This window comes from Passer montanus, unplaced genomic scaffold (assembly GCF_014805655.1).
Source record: "Passer montanus isolate IOZ18808 unplaced genomic scaffold, ASM1480565v1 scaffold40, whole genome shotgun sequence".
In the NCBI taxonomy this organism is placed as follows: domain Eukaryota; kingdom Metazoa; phylum Chordata; class Aves; order Passeriformes; family Passeridae; genus Passer; species Passer montanus.
The window spans coordinates 205665-217232 of record NW_024368819.1 but is presented as its reverse complement, the minus strand read 5'-3'; the positions used below and the strand labels follow the sequence as shown (position 1 = coordinate 217232).

Here is an 11568-nt window from a genome sequence, read left to right as displayed (position 1 = left end):
CGGGCGTCTGAACGGGAATTGGGGCCTGCAATAGGAATTGGGGGAGGCAGTGGGAACGGGAGGGTATTTTCCTGGGAAAGCGGACTCCCCGTCCTACTGCGGCTGCTGCAGGTGATCATCTGCCCGATGGAACTAAAGCCAGTGGGGCATTTCTGTCCTGGCCGCTCCTGAGTGGGAGCAATCCTTGGAGGCATCCAGTACTGGAGGCGATATTCCCAAAAGCTGGTGCGTAGCTGCCTCTGGAGTGCGGGCCAGTGCTTGTTTGTGGAGCGAAAACAATTAGATGTGCTCTCTCTGCTTTCTAATAGACGAGCTGTGGCTGAAAGGCAGCAGTAGCTGAATGCAGAGGCACAAGCCATTCACACACAATCGCTGAGTTGAGATTCCCAAAGAGAAAGGAAAAAAAGGAAGTAGCTCCTTTGAGCCTGCAAAGTATGACTGTCTCATTTTATACCCTTTATATTTTTTTTGTGTTAGCAGTCACGAAACCGTTGCATGCTCGCCTTCACAAATTCCCAACAAATCACGGAATCCATGACTAGCAGCTTGTTTGGCTCATCCATGAGTGCTGCTGAAATGGAGCAGGAGTGGGTGCTGGAATCGAGCTTCCCGCCTTCACGGCGGCACGGCAAGCCTTGCCAAAAGCAGCTCGAGAAGCAGGGAACAAAACCACCGTATTTTTATGCAGCAGATGCACAGAGCGTGCGTCTGTCCCTGTTAAAGCACACGGACGAGGCACGGCCTGGCGCGTGCGAGCTGTGCCAGCAGGAGCACCCCGGGAGCAAATCCAGCTCCAGAGGGGCCACACGCCCCCCGACTCCTTGTTTTGCGACCTGGCCTGACGCGTGCCGAGCTCTGTGTCGTTTCCGTGCCGCATGGGAGCATTGGGTGCGTAGCCCGGGCCGGGGGAAGGCGCTCGGCGGTGCCGCCCGCGGCAGCTCCCAGCCGGGAACGCGAACCGGAACCGGGGCCGGTGAGCGGGAAAGGGGGATGGGGACCGGGTCCTGCCCCCGCCCAGCTGGCCTCTGCAGGCTCTTCCTGCTGGGAAGGCATTCCCGGGGAACGAAGCGCCCTCCAGCCCCTTGTGCTCCCCGAAGCGGCCCCGCTCGGGGGGAGGGCTGGGCTGGGAATGCCGGACGGGGGAAAAGAGTGGAAGTGCACTTGGTGGTGCTCCAGCGCAGGGAGCCGCGTGGATAGCGCTTATCCAAGGCGGTGCAGGGGCTCGGGTACCAGTGATGCGCCAGTGCACAAAACAAAGGCGCTAAACTTCTGCCTCCAAGGTTTTGTGAGAAGGCAGAGCAGTAGATGGAGTGTTGAATGCAACGGGAAAGCTTAAGGTTCCCAGAACACGGGATTTTCTGGCTTTGTTGTGTGCCTTTAAAAACAAGCAGACTCCGTGGGGAATTACAGAAGTGCAGCTTTATGCAAACCACTTGTGTGAGTGTCTGCTTAAAAAAAAAAAAGGGCAAATTTTGCTAAAGACAAATCTTTACATGGAGGCAAACCCAATCCTGACATGAAGACCAAAGCAAAAAGATTGACTGCATCTGCTGACTGATTTGGTTGTTTTCTAGGTCCTGGATGTAGGAAATATGAATGACTGGCAGAGAAAAAGCCCTCTAGACTGGGAAACGTATGTGAACAAGTTGGTGAAAGTTGTTGCAGTTGAGAAATATGAATACGAAGGATGGCTTTTAACAGTTGACCCAGTTTCTGCCACGTAAGTACCAAAGCTTTTATGCAAAGCAAGATTTTTAGGAGGAGAAAAGATTCCAAGGCTGAAGCAAACTTATTTGGAGCAAAAATGGCATGTTATCTTGTTAAGTTGCAGTTCCTGCTGATGGCTGCAGCCTCTTTATCTTCTGGTTTGTACTTCCTGTGCACCTCATCTCTGGCTGAGCATGGGAAACTAAAAAGTCCTTGGTTTAGAATAAGCACTGCTTAGCAACAACCAAAATATCAGGAATGTTATTCTCACTGTAAATTCAAAACTCAGCACTGTGCCAGCTTCTAGGAGAATTGCTAAAAAATCAGCTCTCTACCAGCTGAATGCATGTGTTCAAGGTGAAAGTTCAGAGCTTGCAGCCAAGGCTTCAGCAAACCCAGCTACTCACGCTAAGCAAGTAAAGCTAAGTGAACAGCATATTAAATCACACAGTATTGTAATTCCAAGTGACTTACTCTAATTTAAAACTTACATATTAAGCTATACTATTACCTCTCAACAATCTATGTGTTAAAGATTGTTTTTGGTACTACACCAAGCCCTGCTTTACGAAGAGTGCTGGAGTGTTTTCAGTGCTTTAGGTGTTGAAATCCTTAGCCTTTGTCCAGAATCCTTGCATTGATGCCTGGCTTTCCACTCCAGCCAGACACCCAGGAAGGTGTTGAGGCTTCATTGGAGAGCAACCTGGGAAAATCAGGGGCACTGGACAGAAAGTGGTACCACACATCTCTGGTATCCCAAGTGAATAACTTGAAAACAGGGTTTGAAAGGCAAAATGCACCAGAGAATGGGCAGAAATTTGTCTCCTTGCTGCCAGAACTCTTTCATACCTTACTGCATGTGAGCTTGTCCCACATGAACACAGGCTGGAGGCTGAAAACTGAAACATTTCGCTTCTGATGTGTTTCAGAAGAACTGGTTGTTGCTTCAGCTCTGAAGTAGCTCCAATAATCTCCTGAAGTTTCTTGTCATTTTGGTAAGGAAGGTGCATGCACCTGTGAATGATTCAGATGATGGTCCAGGCTGAAATCAAGGCATATCTCACTGGACACAGCAAAAAAAAAAAAAAAAAAAAAGTAATTACTTCCAGTAATGGTGGCAGTATTTGGCTAGGGAAGTGCTGGTATCAAGTCCTGGAATTTTGCTTCCCACAAGAGGAAGGAAATAGTTTCTGATGCACTTTGTTAATATATGAGGGAGAGATCCTAGAAATAAAACCAGCTGCCTTCCTACTTGCATTTTAGGACTTCTGGGATGCAAGTGCCCTTGGGAAAACACCAGGCTTTACAATGTGAGCCTGAGCCTTCTGTAGTGTTCTGTTGTATTTTCATTTCATAAACTGGCAACAGTCATTAAAAAAAACCTTCTTTTGGCAATGATCAATAAATATGACTGCTTCATTAAAAGGTTCTGGTGTTGTTAGCTGCCTTCAGCATTCAAGGTGCTGTATGTATGAAGGTATCACTGTTCCTGAATGTTGAAGTGTTTTAGGTTCTTCAGCAGTGTTGGGAAAGCTGCACAAAAATATTTAGATTTCCAGACTTGACTTTATTTTTTTGAAGCAAAGTGTACATTAATATTCTGCTTGACAGTGTCTAGAGTAGTTTCAAGCCCAAGACCAGCAATTCCCTGCAGAGCCCCATATTTTTAGTATTTTAAGGGTATAGCAGCATGTTTTTCAAAGGAAAATGATGGGTGCTGGTTATTGCCTAAATACCTGGATTAGACTGATGCTAATGAGCTCTTATCTCCAAAACCTTGGAAGCTGCTTCTCAGTCTTCAGTTAAGAACAGGAACTTACACAATCTTCTTTCCTTGACAGCATTGTCCTCGCAACATTCCCAGAGAACGAGAAAGGATCCTTGTCATTCATCATGGGCCACGCTGTCCAAGAGGTGGAGATCCTGCAGGAAGGGGACAGTGACATGAAGCAGCGCCTCGCTCGCATCCTTGCGCCCGAGGAAAGCCAAGCCTACAGCGCGGAGGAGCTGGAGAAGAGGAAGAACGCCTTGAAGACGTGGCTGGAGACAAACCACATCCCTGTGGGCGAGCAGGGCGAGCTGGGCAGGACGCTGAGCGTGGCGGGCGTGCTGACCATCGAGCCCCCGTACGGCCCCGAGCAGTGCAGCAGCACCAACGAGATCATCCTGTGCCGCGTGCAGGGCCTGCTGCAGCGCTTCCTGCAGCAGCAGCAAAGCTGAGGGCTGCTGCAGCGCTACCTGCAGCAACAGCACTGAGGGCTGCTGCAATGCTACCTGCAGCAACAGCACTGAGGGCTGCTGCAGCGCTTCCTGCAGCAGCAGCAGCAAAGCTGAGGCTGCTGCTGCTGAGGCTGCTGCAGCGCTGCTGCTGCTGAGGCTGCTGCAGCGCTACCTGCAGCAGCAGTGCTGCTGAGGACTTCCATCTCCTGGAGCTCTCCTGCTTTAGGAACTGTCCCGTTTCAGAAGCTCTCCTGGGTGTCAATATTCACAGTTTGCAGAAATGCTGCCTTTTGGGTACTTTTGTCTTGTTTTGTTTTGTATGTAAAGGAAGGAATAAAGAAGAATAAACTCAAAGCACAAGCATTTTTTCATGTGCTATTTTTATTAGTAGCAAACTGTTGGATAATGCTGATGTAATAAACTGATTTGTCAGTTAAGAGTTTTTGTAACAATATTGTAAAAGGTGATATATAATACATTTAACCTGTTTTCCCTTTAAAACTAGTTTAATTATATAGTGCTGGAGGCATGTTTATTTGAACTGCCTACCAGATTCTTTTTTTTGTTTTATGTAGAAAGCAAATTATGACATCTGGACTTCCCAAACCAAATTTTAAAAATGTTCAGAAAGCTGTTTTGTTTTGTTTTCATGGCTAGTTGGTTTTTTGTTTTTCCCATTACTGTTCTCCTAGAACATAAACTACACTGTATATCCGAGTTTGTAAAATTATTAGAGAAAGTTAGCAGGCAAATAGCAGGTTTTAAAACCATTACCTGTCTATATTTGTTATTTTAGAGCAGCAGTGCTTGGAAAACCAGTGTTCTGTAAAAGGAAAATGTGTTGCAATTCAGTAAGTTTGTGTTTTTAGTGCTCTGTTTCTAGTTTATGCTAACGTGTGATGCAGGAATCATTATGTGATTATTCCCGAGATGATTAATGCAGTAAGGAACATTTAGAGGCCTCGTTTATCTCAGTGTATTTGTTCTGCATTATTAGGCGAAAAGCACATTGGTGTGCTCAAATGCAGCTGCAAAGTCTGCCTAACCCTTGTTCCTTAAAGGCTCTCCTCATTCGTGCTGGGATTTACCTAAAATTACTTTTCACCTGTCAGGTTTTGTTGATTTTTTATTAAAAAATGTCTGCTGCATATCCGTTACTGCATGGAAAGGTTGGGAGATGCCAACACCCAACAGCTCCAGCTGCATGTCAGATACGAGGGGATGGACCAGGAATTGAACTCCCAAGGCTGGTTGGGATGGACGCGAGGTGTGAGCCAGCACGAGAGATTTGGAGCAACGCCGGGGTGCCCTGTTCCAAGGAAGGCACCACTCCTGCCCCTGGAATGAGGCCCATGGCGTCAGTTCCTTCACCCTCAGCACAGGTAGAAGCCATGATGGGTCACGCATGAGGGGCGCAAAACACAAGTGGCTCCCGACTGGCGTTCCCCCTCAGAGGCGGACAGGATCTCTCACGGGGGCTGCCGGGGGAGAGCGTGTGCCCAGCAGGAGCGGGGCCGGCCCGCGCCCCTCACGGCCCCTCAGGGCCGCCATGGCGGCCGCGCGGGAGCCGCCTCTCGCGAGCCCCGCGCGGGCCCGCCCCGCCCCCCGCGCGGCGCGCAGGCGCGGCGGCGGTTCCTCTATATAAGGGTCGCGCCTGCCCGCGCTCGCGCTGTCATCGGGAGGATGTCGCGATACGGGCGATATGGTGAGCACGGCGGGGAGCCCCGGGCGTCTCAGAGGCCCCTGGGGGCTTCTGCTGTGGGCAGCGGGGCGAGGGGAAAGGTGGAGGGAACGGCGGCGGCGTTGGTGCCGCTCCGGCGGTGGGAGAAGGCGAGCGTTCCGTCAGGCGGCCGCTGAGAGGGACGCTGGCGAAGGGCCGGGGCAGGCCGGGCGCGCCCGCCGCGGCGGGGTCTGTGCAGGGCGGGCGCGGCCCGGCCCGGCCCGGCCGGCGGGAGCGCTCTAAGATGGACGCGGTGTCAAAGATGGCGGCGGGCAGGGAGCGGGGGAGGGGCGGCCGCGTGCCCGGCGCCGCGCGCGGCTCTGACATGGCGGCCGCTTGTCCCCGCAGAGACCAAGGTGTACGTGGGGAACCTGGGCACGGGCGCCGGCAAAGGCGAGCTGGAGAGAGCCTTCAGCTACTACGGACCGCTGAGAACCGTGTGGATCGCCAGGAACCCGCCGGGGTTCGCCTTCGTGGAGTTCGAAGACCCCCGGGATGCTGAAGATGCTGTGCTTGGCCTCGATGGAAAGTACGTGCGTGTCTGGAATGTCTTTGAGGGCCGCAGCCCTCGATCTCCCTACGCCACATCAGTCAGGGATTTCTCATGGTGGTTGCTTGAGCGCATCAGAGGAAAATACCCCTTTGGCTGATAGCTACTGTGTCTTGCAGGATAATATGCGGCTCCAGGGTCAGGGTGGAAGTATCCACGGGGATGCCGCGCCGCTCCCGCTACGACCGGCCCCCCGCCCGGCGCCCCTTCGACCCCAACGACAGATGCTACGAGTGTGGTGAGAAAGGCCACTATGCCTATGACTGTCACCGCTATAGCCGGCGAAGGAGGAGCAGGTAGGTGCGGGGCCGGGGCAGCCGCGTTGCTTCGCCAGCTCGCTGTTGTGTAGTTCTTGTTAGCAAAGAACACAATGTTACACCAGTTTTCTTTAAAATTTAACGCTAGAATAAATGTATAGGTGTATATTACAATTTGTTGCTATTTCTATCAAATGTTACTATTTTAATAATCAACCTGGTCAAAACCTTTCAGGTTTCTTCGTTTGAGTCAGTCGCCTTGATTCAGAATGTCACGAGCCTTAAGATTTCATGCTGAGGCGCCTTGCAAATCCGACACTTAAGATCCTCCTAGACCTTGAGGTGATCAGCATAAGAGGCCAGATCCCCTCGAGCCATCTACACGTAGCTTCACCTTATTCTTTAAGGGCAGAAAATTTGAGACGGTGACCGCCGTAACAGTAAATTTGGCTTTCAATTGGGGCCCCCCTCCGGTTTAGAAAGAGGAACACCAGATTGACCACATGCCCACCTAGAAAAATCTTCTTGCGTCAATCAAGCCTCACCCTGGCTCATTGGGCTGTCAGTTTGATCGTCGTTAGATTGAAGAGAACACCTACCTAGATGCAGCGCTCGCCTATAGATACTTCTAGATCGTCTAGATCTGCTAGACCTTGGGCCAAAGAGGGTCGACCTGCAAACTTGCAAGGTTTATTTTAAATACGCATTACAGTGTTTTCTATTCTAATGTAATTCTGCAATGTAATTCAGCTTTTAACATTTTTCTAGGTAGTAAAAATGCTCAAGACAAGTAGGCCCAGACATTTTTCCAACTGACAGATGCTAGTGGTGTGTTTTTGTTGTTTTGTTTGGTTTGGTTTTGGTTTTTCTTTTTTTGTTTTATTTTTAAATCCTCTTTTTAGTTGTCTGAAAAAAGTTTTGACTTCAGCAGGGCCTCACACGTGCTGGGTGCTGCAGCTGTCTGCTGATACCTGTTTTTTCTAACCTCAACCCAGGTCCCGGTCGAGATCCCGCTCGAGGTCCCGAGGAAGAAGGTATTCCCGGTCACGCAGCCGCAGCCGTGGTAGGAGGTAGGGCTCTGCCTTCTGTGTTTTCCTTCCCACTCCTTGCTCTCTGAGCCCTTCCTTTCCTGCAGTTGTTGTGAAAAGTACCTCGCAGTGATGGGTTGGTTTTTGCTTTGTCGTGTAGATCCAGGTCGGCTTCCTACCGCAGGTCCCGGTCGATGTCTCCTCGTAGATACAGATCATTCTCACCCCGCAGGTCCCGCTCTGGTTCTCTGAGAAGATCAAGGTACGTGCTTGCTGTTAAACCCACAGCATTGCTGAAGGGTGTATAATGTGGAGCTGAAATATCAAATACTTACATATATTTTTTATAGCATTTATCCTGTAATCAGTAAGTTTGTTTTGCAGTCTGTATGTTGGTAGGAACCTTTGTGGTGTTACACACGTAAGGGCTACTTGAATACTGTGCTTAAAATTTAACTTATAGTTTTGGAACCACTGTTTCTGAGACTTTATTTTTTCTTTTTAACATTGTAGCAAAGTTACAGCTTTGCTCTGTGGTTAAGGTTTCCAAATTCAGCTTCAAATGTACAGGGTGTAATTGCTTAGTCCAGTAAGACAGTGGAACTCACTTTATCTGCATGGCAGTACTGACCAAAGGTGTCACAGCCTTATAATAATAAAAATTACTTCTGCAAAACCAGTAGTCCAGCAAAGTTCTCAGTCTTCTGGGACATTTACAATAACTTGTTTCTGTCTTACCTGTATGAAGCACGTGGTAGTAGAGCTTCCATTGTTTTTTTTCCCAGATCTAGGTCCAGGTCACGCTCCAGGTCCCGGTCTGTTGTGTGGCCTCGCAGCAGGTGAGACACTTGTATTAATTCAAACCAGTAATGGTTTTGGTGTGTTGTGTGGTTGTGGTGGTGTGTTGTTTGTTTTGGTTTTTTTCCCCCCCTTCCCTGGGGGAATTTGTCTGGAAGCACTTAGAAGGCTGTCCACCAGAGCAATATTTGCATTTAATAATTTATACCTTTTCACAGACAAAGTAGTGGTGTACAATTTAAGGTCTGTAGAGAGAATTTTTTAAAAAAAGTAATTCTTAGGTATGTAGTGGATTAGGATGGTTTTGTGTGCTGTGCTGCCTTCTACTTAGCAGTGGAAGAGATGCTCACGCTGCTGAGTACCAGTTCTGGGTGGTTGTGAGCATTCCCATCTTCAGTAACTATGATCCAGTAAAAAGTTACTTGTTATGAGGGGGGAAATGGGCCAGACAGTGGCTCAGGATAGTGGCCAGGAAGGTTTCAAAGCAGTGGCACGTAACATTTTGTTTAATGTGTGCCAGCAGTGTCCTTGTAGTATTTCTGTGAGTTAATAGGCCAGGTAAAGGTGAATATTGATTACCCTTCAAAAACAGTTTGGAGCAGAAATAGAGTGATAGTATTTTGCTTTTTTTGGCCAGGCTTGCTGAATGGAGCATTCTGATGTCAAGTGATAGCTTGAATTGTGACACTCAAGGAAGACATTTTTTAAGTAACAGCAAATACTTGAGTTGATAAAGTCACATAATAAATGTGGGAGGAAAGTTTCACTGTTCAAGTTGATTCTAATTCCTGAGACAAATTTGGAATAGTTTACTCATTAGTAACCAGATATTGGTGCAAAATCTATATTATGCTTGAATGAAATTGGCATTGGGAACTTGAGCTGAAGTGGCTGATTCCAGGCTCCTAATACACTGTTAAAATACTTCCTAAGATGACACTTGAAACTATTCTTCCCTTTCTAGAAGGGATACTTGCAGGTAGGAAGGAAGTGTGGGAGTCTGGTCTGGTGTTTTGTGGACCTGGCAGCTGAAGCTTTGCTGGGGAGCTTCCTGTGCTTGCTCTTGTGCCTTCTGACGGGTGGGGTCTGTGCAGGAGGAGCTGAAGGATTCCCTTGGCAGGTCCTGGGGAAGGCCTGCAGCACAGAGCCTTCCCTCCGTGGTTGGTGCTGCTGCGTGGGGTCAGTTTGCTGTTGCTGGTGTAGCTAACTCTCCGTGTGTTTGCATGCCCACTGGCTGCTTTGCTGAGCTTTATTTTTCTCCTGTTGTAGGTCTGAGTCTCATGGTAGATCTAAATCTGGCTTACCTGCTAAAAGGTGAGCGTTCAAATACAAGTACCACTCAGTTGGTTTTTGTTTTGGTTGGTGGGGTTTTTGTGGGGTTCTCTGTTTTTTCCTCATGATTCAAAATCTGTTTGGACTGGAATTTCAGTTGCAGGGTTGTTTTTTTAATTTTCATAACTGATTTCAAAAACCGTTTTCATACATTTTGGGTGTTTTTTGAATAGCTAATTTTTTGTGGGACAGTAGGCAATTCTTCCAGGGTTTTGAATACAGGTATTTTACACTCAATATTACAAAAAAAACTTGACAGGATTTGGGGCATGTTTTCTCCTACCTTTGTTCATAAGTGTCTGTAGTTCTCCCTAACTCTGCTCGATTCACTGCTCCTGCTTTGCAGGGTTACTGTGATTTACAGCAGCTTTGAAGCTGTGTGTTGCTCTTTCCCAAGGGCTCTGGCTTCCAGCATTTTTCCTTCTCACCTGCAGCTTCTTGCTTAAAGTACCTGGGTACACTTGATACCAGCAGTGTCAATGCATTTAACAACATCAAATTGTTCTGGTTTAAAATGCTCAGAAGTGGTTACTGAGAGCACCCAGGTGTACCAACCACACTGACTGGTCTGTCTGTCTGTTTGTTTTTGAACAGCCGCTCAAAGTCCAGATCACCATCTCCAAAGAGAAGGTAGGAATGTCTTAAAACTGGAGTCTGTCCTGTGTGTGGTTCAACAGCACTTGAGCTGGGGCAGTTCCTAGAGAAGTTAACTTGGGCAAGGATAAAAGCTCAGGATTTTTACTTGCCTAAATCTGAACTGTGAGGAGATGAATTGTTCATGGGCATTTCCTGCTGCTGGTAGTCAGAATGTCATGATACAGCTAAGGAATAAGAGTAGCTGCTGCTAAAGAAACCTTTGGTGAAACGTTTCTGAGGAATTTAGAATCTAGGGAACAAGTGAGTAATGTAAGGTGTGGAGCAAGCCAATGAAGTGGTGTAGGATTAAATTCCTGCCTGGTGACTCCTGCAGACTGGGGAGTTGCACAGCTGCCAGGCTGTGCTGTGCTCCATGAAGGAAGAGGTTTTCCTGTGTTACCAGAGGGGGAAGTATGTGCTGGAATTGAGATTTCTGAGCAGGCTTGATGTCTTAGCTCTCTTAATTAGTCTTCAGCTTTCAAGCTTAAAGCATTTTTTTAAGATGAAGTGTAAAATAAAACACTTCTTTAATTATTTGACAACTGTAAATGCAGATAGGGGCAGAACTCCAGAGGAAGCCTGGGGATAGCATGCAGTTGCTGTTGGTTTTGCTGTAGGAGTTGTTCTTAATGTTTGTTGTCTTTTTTTTTCCTTTCAGTCACTCACCATCAGGAAGCCCTTGAAGGAAAGAAAGTCCTAAAAGAATGGGTTCAAATTTAAGAAGTTTAGTAAAAAAAATTATTTTGTTTACATTATAAGGGATTTTGTGATGTAAGGGCTTAGTCCTAGAAGGCTGTTTCTATTGACTAGCAATTGGCATGAATCTCTATCTTCTAAAAGTCTTGTTAGCAGACTAATACAAAACTCTTCTGTTGTGTTTGTGTTCTGTGATCTGAAAATGTTGGGCTTTTTTTTTTTTATTGGTGCATTGAAATAAACTTCATTTCTAACTAAGAAATCAGTTGTGACAACCCTGCTGTTCATAGCTGGGATGGGGAAGAGGGCAGTGTGCTGCCCCTGGGGGAAAAGCACCAGGCAGGTTGGGACAGGCACATGAGCCTTCTGCATCCCTGTGCAGCACCAGCTAGAGGGAAGAGGTACCAGTGCCAGGTGTCTTGTGTGTGTATGCTATGGCTATGTGTAACTTTTTTAGGAAGTTGGAGGGGTTTTGTGGAGATCCCAGGTCCTGCAGGTTGTGTTCAAGTAGCAGGATCTGTGGGGAATTGAGAGCTCACGGTCCTTGTGTCAGCCTGGTTCCATCCTGGCAGTGAAGTGTACCCAGGGCAGGACCTTGCTGCTGTGCTGATCTGTGGTTGCTTT

General features: G+C 47.8%; 2 protein-coding genes across 6 annotated transcripts; both read left to right on the top strand.

The window, feature by feature from the left end:
* Window positions 1-27: 27 nt before the first annotated feature.
* Window positions 28-4161, top strand: GEMIN6 (gem nuclear organelle associated protein 6). Of its 4 annotated transcripts, none has more exons than XR_005628612.1 (4): window positions 28-225; window positions 1575-1720; window positions 3549-4001; window positions 4084-4161. XR_005628612.1 is itself a non-coding variant. In XM_039718850.1 (3 exons), the coding sequence occupies exons 1-3, from the start codon at window positions 496-498 to the stop codon at window positions 3925-3927; spliced, it is 918 nt and encodes a 305-aa protein (XP_039574784.1). In that variant the 5' UTR covers window positions 302-495; the 3' UTR covers window positions 3928-4017. The 4 variants fall into 4 exon arrangements, 1 of the variants encoding a protein (XP_039574784.1); XR_005628611.1 differs by lacking the exon at window positions 28-225 and adding an exon at window positions 302-888; XR_005628613.1 differs by lacking the exon at window positions 28-225 and adding an exon at window positions 868-973.
* Window positions 4162-5521: 1360 nt separating this feature from the next.
* LOC120506834 (serine/arginine-rich splicing factor 7) lies at window positions 5522-11206 on the top strand. 2 transcript variants are annotated; one of them, XM_039718851.1, is made up of 9 exons: window positions 5522-5632; window positions 5996-6176; window positions 6317-6493; window positions 7450-7524; window positions 7643-7744; window positions 8268-8321; window positions 9550-9594; window positions 10207-10242; window positions 10907-11206. In XM_039718851.1, exons 1-9 carry the CDS (start codon window positions 5611-5613, stop codon window positions 10929-10931), a joined length of 717 nt encoding a protein of 238 aa, XP_039574785.1. In that variant the 5' UTR covers window positions 5522-5610; the 3' UTR covers window positions 10932-11206. The 2 variants fall into 2 exon arrangements, with proteins under 2 accessions (XP_039574785.1, XP_039574786.1); XM_039718852.1 differs by lacking the exon at window positions 9550-9594 and having other exon boundaries at window positions 5524-5632.
* Window positions 11207-11568: the final 362 nt, after the last annotated feature.